At 40.1% G+C, this 13,083-nt stretch overlaps 1 protein-coding gene across 2 annotated transcripts; it reads left to right on the top strand.

Annotated features, from left to right (window-relative positions):
* The first annotated feature begins 602 nt into the window (after positions 1–602).
* Positions 603–11,580, top strand: mcm10 (minichromosome maintenance 10 replication initiation factor). Of its 2 annotated transcripts, none has more exons than XM_037759824.1 (17): positions 603–861; positions 4,045–4,096; positions 4,183–4,479; positions 4,567–4,797; positions 4,972–5,157; positions 5,287–5,494; positions 5,585–5,750; positions 6,125–6,292; positions 7,663–7,779; positions 7,914–8,116; positions 8,466–8,560; positions 8,682–8,795; positions 9,285–9,779; positions 9,996–10,126; positions 10,320–10,433; positions 11,030–11,218; positions 11,311–11,580. In XM_037759824.1, the coding sequence occupies exons 2-17, from the start codon at positions 4,090–4,092 to the stop codon at positions 11,392–11,394; spliced, it is 2,805 nt and encodes a 934-aa protein (XP_037615752.1). In that variant the 5' UTR covers positions 603–861; positions 4,045–4,089; the 3' UTR covers positions 11,395–11,580. The 2 variants fall into 2 exon arrangements, with proteins under 2 accessions (XP_037615752.1, XP_037615751.1); XM_037759823.1 differs by having other exon boundaries at positions 4,969–5,157.
* Positions 11,581–13,083: the final 1,503 nt, after the last annotated feature.

Here is a 13,083-nt window from a genome sequence, read left to right as displayed (position 1 = left end):
ATATGGGACCTTTAAAGTCTTAGAGACACCTTGCACTTCACATCATTCTTCTGCCTTAAATTATATCAACATTACCAAAATAGCTCTCTCACAGTTAGTGTGCAATACAGATTAAAATATGATATGATGATATACTTGAAGCCTTGTTTTGTGAATGTATGCTTTTGCACAGTAGTAGTGTAATGTAGTGTGACTGATCCACTTTTTAAATATCTGACTTTGGTGACTCTTAGTGGCAGTATTGAAAAATAAAAGACTGCCACAATTTTTTTTACAAATATTGTATTATTTTTCAACAAACAAAAACATATTCTATTAGAGTAAAACATGTATACAGTATGTCCTCATGCCAGAGAACATGTGTACAAAGTTTAATCATCCAGTTTTGTAAACACACCTTTTAGCATAGATATAAATCAGCCTTTCGGGCGCCTGAGTTCCCTCGTGGACAAATATGGCAACAAAACAAATATCAACAAAAATAAATGTTGTTTAATATATTTGTGTATCTCACAAACATATGTAGTTTGAATGAACTGAATTCTTAAAAACCATTTTACTACATAAAACCTTTTTTTCCAGTCAGGCAGTTCTTTGGGCAGCTACCACAACTTTGACAACACAGCGGGGTCCTTCGTTTAGCGCCAGTTTGGATTTTCTCCCTCGCTCTGACTTCAGGTTTTACAACATTAATATGTTGTTTTATTAAATATATAAGCTGTGACTTCTACATAAATACACGTAGTTTTAATTATCGATAAGTCAACAATATATTGACACGTTGAAAGTCGTTTTAAAGGCTGTTAAAGTAGCTTTTAGAGCCATTAAAGGAGACAAAGTGGTAACACTAAAGCCAGAGAGGTGAGTTCAGCTGTTTCAGTTAACTGATAATAATAATAAATGGAAAGATATGGTACATTTTAAAGAATATGTTTGATAAATGTTTTATTTTTTATATTTTACAGAAGACACAAGTGGTATTCATGTCCCTAAATGTTGATATTTATGATTTAGTAGCTGTTTACCATGTTAAATGTCAGTTTAAAGGGGCCTGTTGACATGTTGTCTACTGATCTCTTTATATAATAGATTACATGTTTCTTTCTAGTTAACACAGTCTGTTTGTTTTAATGCACTGGCCAGATAGACAGATGGTGCCTCCACAATGTGACATTACTTTCCATTTATTACATGATGTTTGACATCACAGTGAGAGAGACAGTTTTTGAACCAGAACTTTAACTCAACAGGAATCTCAATTCAGGACTTTAACTGTGGTCAATATATTATTATGTCATATTTTGTACTGTGTAATATAGTGTAATGCTGGTTGAATGAAAAATAGATAGATAGATAGATAGATAGATAGGTAGATAGATGAATAGATAGATAGATATATGAATAGATAGATAGATAGATAGATGGATGAATAGATAGATAGATAGATAGATATATAGATAGATAGATAGATAGATAGATAGATAGATAGATAGATGAATAGATAGATAGATAGATAGATAGATAGATATATAGATAGATGAATAGATAGATAGATAGATAGATAGATATATAGATAGATAGATAGATAGATAGATAGATGAATAGATAGATAGATAGATAGATAGATAGATAGATGAATAGATAGATAGATATATGAATAGATAGATAGATAGATAGATAGATATATAGATAGATAGATAGATAGATAGATAGATGAATAGATAGATAGATAGATAGATAGATAGATAGATGAATAGATAGATAGATAGATAGATATATAGATAGATGAATAGATAGATAGATAGATGAATAGATAGATAGATAGATGAATAAATAGATAGATAGATAGATAGATAGATAGATAGATAGATAGATAGATAGATAGATAGATGAATAGATAGATAGATAGATAGATAGATAGATAGATGAATAGATAGATAGATAGATGAATAGATAGATAGATAGATAGATAGATGAATAGATAGATAGATAGATAGATAGATATATAGATAGATGAATAGATAGATAGATAGATAGATAGATGAATAGATAGATAGATAGATAGATAGATAGATATATAGATAGATAGATAGATAGATAGATAGATAGATAGATGAATAGATAGATAGATAGATAGATAGATAGATATATAGATAGATAGATAGATAGATAGATGAATAGATAGATAGATAGATAGATAGATGAATAGATAGATAGATAGATAGATAGATAGATAGATGAATAGATAGATAGATAGATAGATAGATGAATAGATAGATAGATAGATAGATAGATAGATGAATAGATAGATAGATAGATAGATAGATAGATAGATAGATGAATAGATAGATAGATATATGAATAGATAGATAGATAGATAGATATATGAATAGATAGATAGATAGATAGATAGATAGATAGATGAATAGATAGATAGATATATAGATAGATAGATAGATAGATAGATAGATAGATAGATAGATAGATAGATGAATAGATAGATAGATAGATAGATAGATAGATAGATAGATGAATAGATAGATAGATATATAGATAGATAGATAGATAGATAGACAGATAGACAGTTAGATAGATGGATAGATAGATAGATAGATAGATAGATAGATAGATAGATAGATAGATAGATAGACAGATAGACAGTTAGATAGATAGATAGATAGATAGATAGATAGATAGGTAGATAGATGAATAGATAGATAGATAGATAGGTAGATGAATAGATAGATAGATAGATAGATAGATAGATAGATAGATAGATAGATAGATAGATGAATAGATAGATAGATAGATAGGTAGATAGATGAATAGATAGATAGATAGATAGATAGATAGATGAATAGATAGATAGATAGATAGATAGATAGATAGATAGATAGATGAATAGATAGATAGATAGATAGATAGATAGATAGATAGATAGATAGATAGGTAGATAGATGAATAGATAGATAGATAGATAGGTAGATAGATGAATAGATAGATAGATAGATAGGTAGATAGATGAATAGATAGATAGATAGATGAATAGATAGATAGATAGATAGATAGATAGATAGAATGATAGGTAGATAGATGAATAGATAGATAGATAGATAGATAGGTAGATAGATGAATAGATAGATAGATAGATAGATAGATAGATAGATAGATAGATAGATAGGTAGATAGATGAATAGATAGATAGATAGATAGATAGATAGATAGATAGATAGATAGATAGATAGGTAGATAGATAGATAGGTAGATAGATGAATAGATAGATAGATAGATAGATAGATAGATAGATAGATAGATAGTAACTTTATTGATCCTGAGGGAAATTCAAGTTTCCAGCATCACAGTTCCATAGTACAAAACATGTTAGTAAAAAGGCAGTAAAAAAGTTAGTAGTGCAAAGTACAAAAAAATATACCTGATATAAAAATACAAGGAGATGAAGAAAACTGTTAAAACTGAATATAGTGCAGGGTAACAACTGTGATACACGACTATTACAAATGTGAATATAGTGCAAAAAGTGATATAGTGCTGGATAATAAAATATAGGAGATATACAGTAGAGACCAGGGGATTAAAAAATGTCAAATATAATATAATATAATGCGGGATGAGAACTGAGGTAGAGAACATTTGATTTAGTTATTGGTGCAAGACACTTTACCAGACAGAGGGTAAATACAGGTATATTCAGGCAGACAGTATGAGGAAAGTAAAGGTTTTTGAGAAACTTTGAGAACCCCTGCGTTAAACAAGACACAAAAATGCGCAGCTGAATATGATATCAAACTGGAAAAGTTCAAATAAAACTGTGAAATAGTTAATAGTAAATAGGGAAACTTGGTAGCAGCAAATAAGAGAGGACAAATATGCTTTTCCAACTCTGGTTTTTCTGGAGAAAAATCTGTCCAGACATGCAGATCTAGCTTTATTTTCTTAGGTCTACTATTCATGTTATTATAAAAAGCTGCCAAATTAGTCTTCCCTTCACTCTACACAATAATATAAGTGTCTGCCTTGTTGTAGGTCACCAGGTCATCTGAAATCAGCTCCACCATTAACCTCTCTAAAATGGACAGTAAGTATCACAGGATTTAAAACACATTAAAGTGCAGCTTTGTGAATAGATCAAAACATAATTCAGTTCCTGTCCTCTCTGTCCAGGTGAGGATGATCTGGACATGCTGACGGCGCTGCTGGCCGAGAGCGAGGGAGTCGGAGAAGAACAGGGTGGTCAGGAGCAGGCAGACGACTTGGACGGCCTTTTTGACAATGATGAGGAGGAAGAGTACAAAGAGGGCATCGAAGAGGAAGGGCAAGATGTGGAGACAGAGGAGGACGCGTTGTCTGATCTGTTGGGAGATGTGGACGACATTGAAAATGAAGAGAAAGACGCTAAAACGAAAGAAAGTGGTGGAGAAGCCTGTGAGAGCCTGAACAAGTCCAAGGAGGATTTACAAGGTTTGTGCCGCTGCAGTCTCTCCTCTACTCTGCTTCTAGTTGATGTATAACGAATGTTTTCACAAGCTTTATGTTTTCCTTCCTCAGATGAGCTGAAGCGTATGCAGGAGCAGATGCAGCGGTTGCAGCAGCAGCTGGAAGCAAGCCAGAAGGTTTCCACGTCATCTTCCAATCCAGTCACGCCTGCAGGGAGCTCGGCTGGTCCCAAACCAGTGACCCCCAAACGGACACCCAAACCGACACCCACTCGACAGCCGACCTCCAGACTGACCCAGGTCAAACCAGCCTCCGCCACACAGAAGACCAAGACACAAGCAGGTAAACATCTTGTTCACCAACAACAGAGGTTGACAAATCCTGAAGTCCACTGACCACTCTTGCTATTTTATTTTCCACATAAAGTACAGAATAAATTTATAAAGACACAAACAACTGCACATAACTGCAGTGGCAACAAAAGTTGATTATGTTTTCCTTGTCTTCTGACAGCAGCAACATCTTCATCCACTCCAGTCAGAGGAGGAGGAGGAGGAAGAGGAGGAGGAGGAGGAGGAGGAGGAGGAGGAGGAGGTCTGAAGCTCCAGGATTCCTCTGACTTTTTCGATGAGCTGAACAATGCTGACTCCTTCAAACGCAAACCCAGAGTAGCTCACAATCCCAAAGCCAGCACATCGCCAGGTAAAACTTCATTTACATAAACCAGAATTACTGAAAGTATTTTGTCATTGGAAGCCATGGTATATTTGTGTACAAAAATGCCACTTGTGTATTTATTTGAGTGTATTTTCTTCACTGTTTTCTCATCAGAAGACAGAGGGCCACTGGTGGAGATAAAGATCGGAGGCACCTTCCAGCCAGTCGAGAGCACCAGCAAGGTTTACAAACCTCTGCGTTCACCTGCGGCCTCTCAGAGCAGAGCTGCACCAGCTGCATCAGCATCACAGCCTAAACCTTCTTCTCTTCCTCCGCTTCCCAAAGATGTGGGTGTTGAGAGATACTCAGGACTGCGGCTCAGGTGAGGACACTGAAGTGATGAAAACACAGGCTTTTTTAAATTAAAAAATCAGCAGTGGAAAATCTCAATCTGGGCTCTTTTCCGTTTCAGAAAACCGCGCGTTTCCTCCACCGAGATGGACCGAAAGATGGCCGACCGCCGTCTGATCCGTCTGTCGCAGGTGCCGGAGTGCTTGGCTCGGGAGAAGCTGGAGGAGAGCGACTGGGTGACCTTCGCTGTGCTGGTCAATAAGGTCACACCACAAAGCAACAGCAGTGTAGGTCTATGCTCAAACCTCCCATCCCTGGTTGTAAATCCTCTGTGTGTCTTGCTGAATACCGCGATGTGTTTCTGGCACTGTACAGAATGAATAAGCCCTACTGTTTCTACCCGGACGACAATAGAGCTACACCAAGTGTTGTTACCAGGTGGAAGATATGCTCCCGACACAGCGTGCAGTGCCCAAGTTGGGCTTTGCTTGACGCGGTGAAAAGCCGACGTGTCTTCAAAATCTTGATTAGTGGGGAATCAAAGTGATGAGTTCGTTGGTCACCGCGCTGAAATTCATCCAAAATTACATTTAACTTAGCAAATCTGAAAATGTATGAGAAGTACTGTCATATTTTTTGACTGAGCGCTTCCTCTCCGCAGGGCAAAACCTTCAGCATCTGGAAACTGAACGACCTCCACAACCTGGAAGTGTTTGTGTCTCTGCTCCTGTTCGGCGAAGTCCACAAAGAGCACTGGAAGACGGAGCCGGGCACCGTCATCGGAATCCTCAACCCAAACCCCATGAAGCAGAAGGACGGATATGACGGGGTGAGTGAGATCTGGATTTAATGAACATACAGTAGAGAAGCCGGTGTTCTTACAACAACAGAAACCAGTGTTTCTCTCATTACCTTCATGTTGTTGCAATTATTTTACTGTTTCTGACATTTGCATCAGTGATATCTTGTCAATGTCAGAAGGATCAATATGTCAAATGGAATAAAGGTAGAAATAACAAATCCAGGACGGGGTTCCCACGCATCTTGGAAAACCTGGAAAACAGTCATTGAAAACACATGGAAAATGAGAGAAAAAGGGCTGCACGGTGGTGCAGTTAAACCGGTCACCTCACATCAAGAGCGTCGCAGGTTCAAACCCGGCTTGGGGGCCCTTCTGTGTGGAGTTTGCATGTTCTCCCCGTGTCAGCGTGGGTTTCCTCCGGGCTCTCCGGCTTCCTCCCACAGTCCAAAGACATGCAGGTTAATTGTTGACTCTAAATTGCATAGCTCATCATAGCTGATAATTTGCATTTCTGCTTTAAAGTCTCTTCCAGACATGGCAGGTTTTATTCTTTTCTTACACGCCACATCTCAGACGCCACTGACAGAAAACTGGGTCAGAAGAACATAGCGTGCGACAGTCAGCTCATTACCTTCGGAAATGAACTGCTTTTAAATAAAGTAAAGTGATAACCTTGTTTTAATTATGTTTTACTGAATTGGTTTCAAGATTTTTTTTTGTCATTGACTGGTTTGGCAACTGAGGTGTTAGTCTGCCAGTTAAAGCAGAAAACAGCCTGGTGGTGTTGGTGAAAATAGACCCTAAGGTTGCTGGTGTCGGCATCGCAGGACAAACAGAGATGTTAAGAGAGGAATGTGGCGACGAAAGCCAAAGCTCTTTCCTACTGCGAACCACACACACACCCTCACACCCTCACACCCTTACCACCCACCCACATAGGGCAGTTTGAGTTCAGAGCCTCTAATCTCAGAAGACAGAAGGAACGAGGATTGATCTCCTCTGCAGTCACAGTTTATAGTGTCTCAGTAGGAACTTACTCCTAATGAACTAAATTGTGTTTTTTGCATCTTTCTAGTAGCTTTTCATAGTTTCTTTTAATGTTAACTGGATGTTTGTGTTTGATGTCTGTAAAGGGGAGACTCGTTGGTACCCATAGAACCCATTTTCATTCACGTATTTTGAGGTCAGAGGTCAAGGGACCCCTCCCTAACTTTGTTATTGCATTAATTTTGACAGCCCTAGATAAGGAGTATATAAGGAGAAGACGCTTGAATAAATTAAAGAGAGAAAAGAGCTGATTTGTTGTCTGTTGTAAACATTTGTTATACTTTGTGTTTTGATTGGTCATCACTTGTTCCTGCTTCCAGAAAATAAAAGTTTGTGTTGAACGTGTGCAGGTGAGCCTGACGGTGGATCACCCACAGAAGGTGCTGCTGCTGGGTGAAGCTCAGGACTACGGCACCTGCCAGGCCATGAAGAAGAACGGAGACCCCTGCTCTCAGATCGTCAACATGGTGGGTCCATCTAATACACATTGAAACTTTTCCTTTCCCTCAATTAATCAACCTTACTTTCGGATTCATACTCTCATCCGGTATCAGTATTCCATCATATCTTACACCCCTCTTGTCTCTGTGTTTGTTTACAGTTCGAGTGCCAGTTCTGCATGTATCACGTCAAGGCCCAGTATAAGCAGATGAGCTCCAAGAGGGCCGAGCTGCAGTCGGCGTTCTCTGGAAAAGGTCCCAACAAGCTGAAGGGGAAGGGGAAGGGCGGCGGACTAAGAGACCGGCTGTGTCAGGACGGCTTCTACTACGGCGGCGTGTCCTCAGCCGCCTGCGCCTCGTCACTGTGAGTCATGTTAGATGTTGTTCATTGTATATTCTTTGAAATATTTGTTTCCATTCGTGAAGGTTTTCTGCAAAATCTCCCTTTTAATGCTATCAATGCAAATAATAATTAATGTAGTAATAATGAATATTGAAAATTGCAGTCAACTCCTACTGATTGTAGATCCAAAAGACTATGTAGGAGACAATAATGCATACCGAGGTCACAACAATTTGGATTCTGGCAGAAAGTCTGTTTGCACTTTTACACGGCGTGTGCTGAAGTTAATTTATGCAGCCTAACTGCACCTTCCAGAGCCAGGAACCTCTGAGCTGCCAGACACTTTCACTAACAGGTCTGTGTGTTGCAGAACGGCGTCCAAACTGAACAAACCCGTCCAGGGGACTCTGGACAAGCTGTTTGTGAAAGGCTCGGCTCAGCACATCAATCAGGCCAAGAGGCTGGGTAAGGACTGAATTTTTTTCTGTGCTTTGAGGTCCTGTTGGGTTGTATAGATGTCACCTCCAATTAACAATCCTTTTTTTTATTATTATTGTTCATTGTTTGTGTTGTTGTTTCTTTTTAGCCATACAATCCGGTGAAGTTTCAGGTTGTTCAAATGACTTTAAGAGCCTGCTGTCAGCACCAACACCCGGAGCTCTGCAGCTGAAGAAGCACTTGGCACAGGGCAGCAAATCAGGTACACGATTAGAGGCGATTATTTTGCACATCAATACATTTTTTCTAACTGTTGTTTTTGTCATTAATACTTTCACACCGAACGAGGTAGATTTTTCTGAGCTTTCGAACCGTGAATAAAGGCATCAACCAACCACGTTGTGCGGAACGGGTTGAGTTGCGCCTGTATTTATATATAACAACAACACGGAGGCTCTGTAGTCCGAACCAAGACGGCTAACTTTATTACTGTTGCCAATTTGAAGGTCTCTTTTGCAACCATTTCAGTCATTGTGAGTCCTTCATATCCATCAACTCACTTGTATTCTTTATGTCTTTATTTAATAGAACATAAGAAGTTTAATTGAACATCACTTTGAGATTCAAATAAACTTCTTATGTTCTATTAAATAAAGACATAAAGAATACAAGTGAGTTGAACTGTGAATTTAAAATCCCGTCCAGTGATGTTAAATATCCGCTCTGTTATTAATCTGTTATCCATCTTCAGTCTCCAAAGATGCAGCTGGAGCTCCAGTTCAGTCCATCTCAGCTTCGGACCTGCTGAAGCAGCAGAAACAGATGCAGCGGGAGTTTCTGCAGAACCGTCGGCGGAGGGCTGACGAGATCCAGAAGAAGGTGCTGCAGAGCCCAGCCGGGCCCAGACCTGGGCCATCGTCGTCCTCACTAGGCCGGGACGGTCTGACGTCACCGAAAGCAGCCTCCGAGGTCCCCAAGGCCATCCGCAGCCCCGCAACCCCCCACGCCCCCACCCTGGGCCGAGGCTTCTCCGAGGGCGAGGACATCCTCTTCTTTGAGAACGGCCCGCCGCCGGCGCTTGCCCCCAGCGCTCTCAGCCTATCAGCCGCCAAGCTGGCTGCTCTGAAGAGGTTGAGAGTAAAAGGGGCGGGGCTGAAAAAGGAAGACCCCAACGCTGTGAAGAGGAAGAGGAGTAACGACAGTGAGATCAGCGCCCGAGTGGAGAAGAATCTGACCTCACCGAATGGTACACAGCTGCAGCACACTGAGCTCTTAGAGACACCGTTTATCTCATCTATTCAGCACATCATAAACCTAAAGAATTACCGCTATATCGCTCTCTTCAAAGCCACCAGACTCATGTTAACTGCTAGCGTTAACATGATTTGGGGGCATTTCCATTTAATGCAGATGGACCCGTTAAACAACTTAATTGTTGCTTGTCCTTTTCCTCAACGTTCAGGTGGATCATCCAGTAATGAGGATGAGGAACCGGCCGTGAAGAGGAAGCGAGATCAGCTCGCCTACGTCCAGTCAGAGGAGTTTCAGAAGATCCTCAACGCCAAATCTCGCCACGAGGCTGCGCTGCAGGCGGTACGTCAAATTTCACTTTACTTTTTCTAGTCTCACTTTAAGTTTTTCTCAGCCCATTTTGATTTACAGCGGTTGCACATAGATGTAAGGTTGATCTGATTTGGCTCTTGTTTTCTTTTCTGCAAACGCAGCTGCGATTCCTGCTGTAAAACACTGTAAAGACTTTTCTGTCTGGATCTCCTCTCTCTCTCAGGCGGAGTACCAACTGCAAGAGAGCTACTTTGATCCTCTGGTGAAGAAGGAGCAGATGGAGGAGAAGATGAAGGGCATCAGAGAGATGAAGTGTCGAGCAGTTAGCTGTAAAAAGGTACTGAGTTCAATTTACTCCCGATATGTGAATGTATAGATATATATACTGTATATATGTGCTGTAAACATGTATGAGATTGATCTATAAGATAATGTTGCTACCTCATAGACTGTATATAAAGTTGGACGATATGACAGCTCCTCAAAAGTGAAGCCAAAACATCTGGATCGCCCCCTGGTGGCTGGCTGCAGTATAGGTCATAAAGCCCGCCCCCTGCATGTTAGCGGATGGGACATGAGCCAAACTAAAATAAGTCAAAGTATACGTCAAATACATTTTTCCCAAAGATGGTTTCTGTCATTTTAGGTAGTTCTTATCACGCTGATGTTTGTTCAAGTGTTAATTTTTCTGATAAGTTTGGTTTTTAATTAGTTATTTGATGCTATAAAAAGGAGGTGAGATGTCATGATTGACAGCTGCTCTGAGTGAAGTAGGGCTGGAGACGTGTCGTCCATCTGTATATACAGTCTATGTGCTACTTTGGGGTAATGATTATAAATGTGAGCGCGTTGGAGACGATTAAAGACCCTGACTGTCCCTCAGTTAGAAGTAGGGAAAATAAGCTGTCATTTCCCATGTTCCTTTGCTTCCAGTGTAATTACACCTACTTCAAGCCGGCGGATCGCTGTGTGGAAGAGAGTCATAATCTGCATTGGCACGACGCCATGAAACGTTTCTTCAAATGTCCCTGCGGTCAGAGAGCCATCGCTCTAGACAGACTGCCCAACAAACACTGCAGTAACTGTGGTCTGTTTAAATGGGAGCGTGATGGGATGCTGAAGGTAAAATCTCTCTCTGACTACTACAAAGAAAGAAAGACATATTCTATTGTTGTGAAAGAAAACAGACCTGATGTTCACGTCTTTTATTGCAGGAGAAAAAGGGACCGAAGATCGCCGGAGAGCTCCTCCAGCCTCGAGGAGAGGAGCACGGCAGGTTCCTCAACAGCATGCAGTGACCAGAAGCACCGGGAGTTTGTTATTTAAGTGTTTTAGTAGCATTTTTACAGTTGTATGAATTATGTTTTTAAAGTTGTTGTTTATTGATTATGGAGATTTGAATGTGTGTGATTATATTGGATACGCTGGAAAGCATAATTGCAAGCTGATTAAAGCGATAAGCAATATTTTATGACCAATGTCTGTTTCTGAAAAGCTGATTGCACAGATTCTGGTGCAGATCTGGAAAGTATGGAGTTATATATTTACTGTAATATGATGGCAAACATGTTTTCCAACATAATCCAGCAGCACATTTCTACATTTTGTGACTGAATAGTACTGTTTGCTTTCCTGTCATGTCACAGTAGGAAAAACACAGACGTAAATATTAGAAATTATAAATGATGGCTGGATTCCATTTCTGCTTCAGATTCAGGGTGCTGGTGTTGTTCATGCTGGCTCACTGTCACAACTTACTGGGACACACTGAGCCATCGTTAATGTTATCAGTAACAGCTGTGCTTTTCCTACTGTAACAAGCCAAAATGTCTGCTCTAAAAAAGGCCTGGGCTGCAGTCGAATAGTCAAAAAACGTTTCCTTGACCTCGATGGGAAACGTAAAGGAAAGATGTGAAGGAGAATTCATAAGGACTTAGGAAACAACAACAACCGCGGTGCGAAGAGAATCTGACTGCACTTATACTAAGCTACGTCATTATGCGACGACGGATGTTGCCGCAAGGAATTGTGGGATGGTCCATTGTACCCTAAAGGAGATAAGAAAGGAAGCATTGAAGCACCTTTCCTTATCACATGCACAACTAGCTTTGTTTCCAGCAGCTACTGTTCTGAGGGCAGACTAACCTTCAGCTATCTACATCATCAATGGTGAGTGCATTTCTTCTTCTTTCAGGATCTCAGGACTTATTTCTGAAGTCAAACTTTTGCATACAAATGTTGAAATTAAACTGCATTCAGAGACATTTTTATGTACAGTATACACCAACATAATTCAAAGCACATTCAAGACTGGCTGAGTTCAAGAGCGGCTTCTAGCAGTGCGGTTGCAGATTGCAACCAACTGAAAGGTACCCTGGGAAATGTAAGAATAATGATCAAGTATACAGAAGAGCCAGGTTGCTTATATATATAACAAAAGCACTTCTTTATTATGTCAGTAGGTAGTTATTACATTATTGCCTTTTAAGAAGCTCACTTCCTGTTTTCTATTTCATAGTAACTGAAGCAGTCTCCTGAATCGGGGACACAGACACTCTCCATGTGTCGGAGTGACGACCGCCGAGGCCAGGTGGCGCTCACTCAAGTCTGCGAGCCAACGTGGCCTTGAACAGGAAAAGGTCTGAGGTGGAATCACAGTATAGAGATATAATAAGTCTTTGAAATTGAAGCTTTGTGATTAGTAAGTACGGAGTGCCATGCCACATTGTTTTGAGGGTTTCATTTGTGCACATTATCCCGTTGCTCTTTTTCTTTCCTCTCTCCACCTCCTCTGTCTCTCCTCTGCCCAGTTTGTGTCTAATATTTCCACTCAGGAATGTGGAATTCATCTCAGCCTGATGACTTATGCAGCTCACCTCGTCTTCTCTTTTATTCCACACACCGCCTCCCTCCCTTTAAATACTCCAAATACCAGACAGTGAGCTGGGGTGAGTTAAAACACATCAGTGGTCTGAGAATCAGGGAAC

This window comes from Sebastes umbrosus, chromosome 23 (genome assembly GCF_015220745.1).
Source record: "Sebastes umbrosus isolate fSebUmb1 chromosome 23, fSebUmb1.pri, whole genome shotgun sequence".
Lineage (NCBI taxonomy): Eukaryota > Metazoa > Chordata > Actinopteri > Perciformes > Sebastidae > Sebastes > Sebastes umbrosus.
Note: the sequence above shows the minus strand (reverse complement) of the source record. Positions and strands in the feature narration are given on the sequence as shown.

Coding starts and splice junctions, on each gene's coding strand:
- mcm10 (XM_037759823.1), top strand. Junction 5,495..5,584: donor TACTCAGGACTGCGGCTCAG/GTGAGGACACTG, acceptor TTTCCGTTTCAG/AAAACCGCGCGTTTCCTCCA. Junction 10,434..11,029: donor GAGCAGTTAGCTGTAAAAAG/GTACTGAGTTCA, acceptor CTTTGCTTCCAG/TGTAATTACACCTACTTCAA.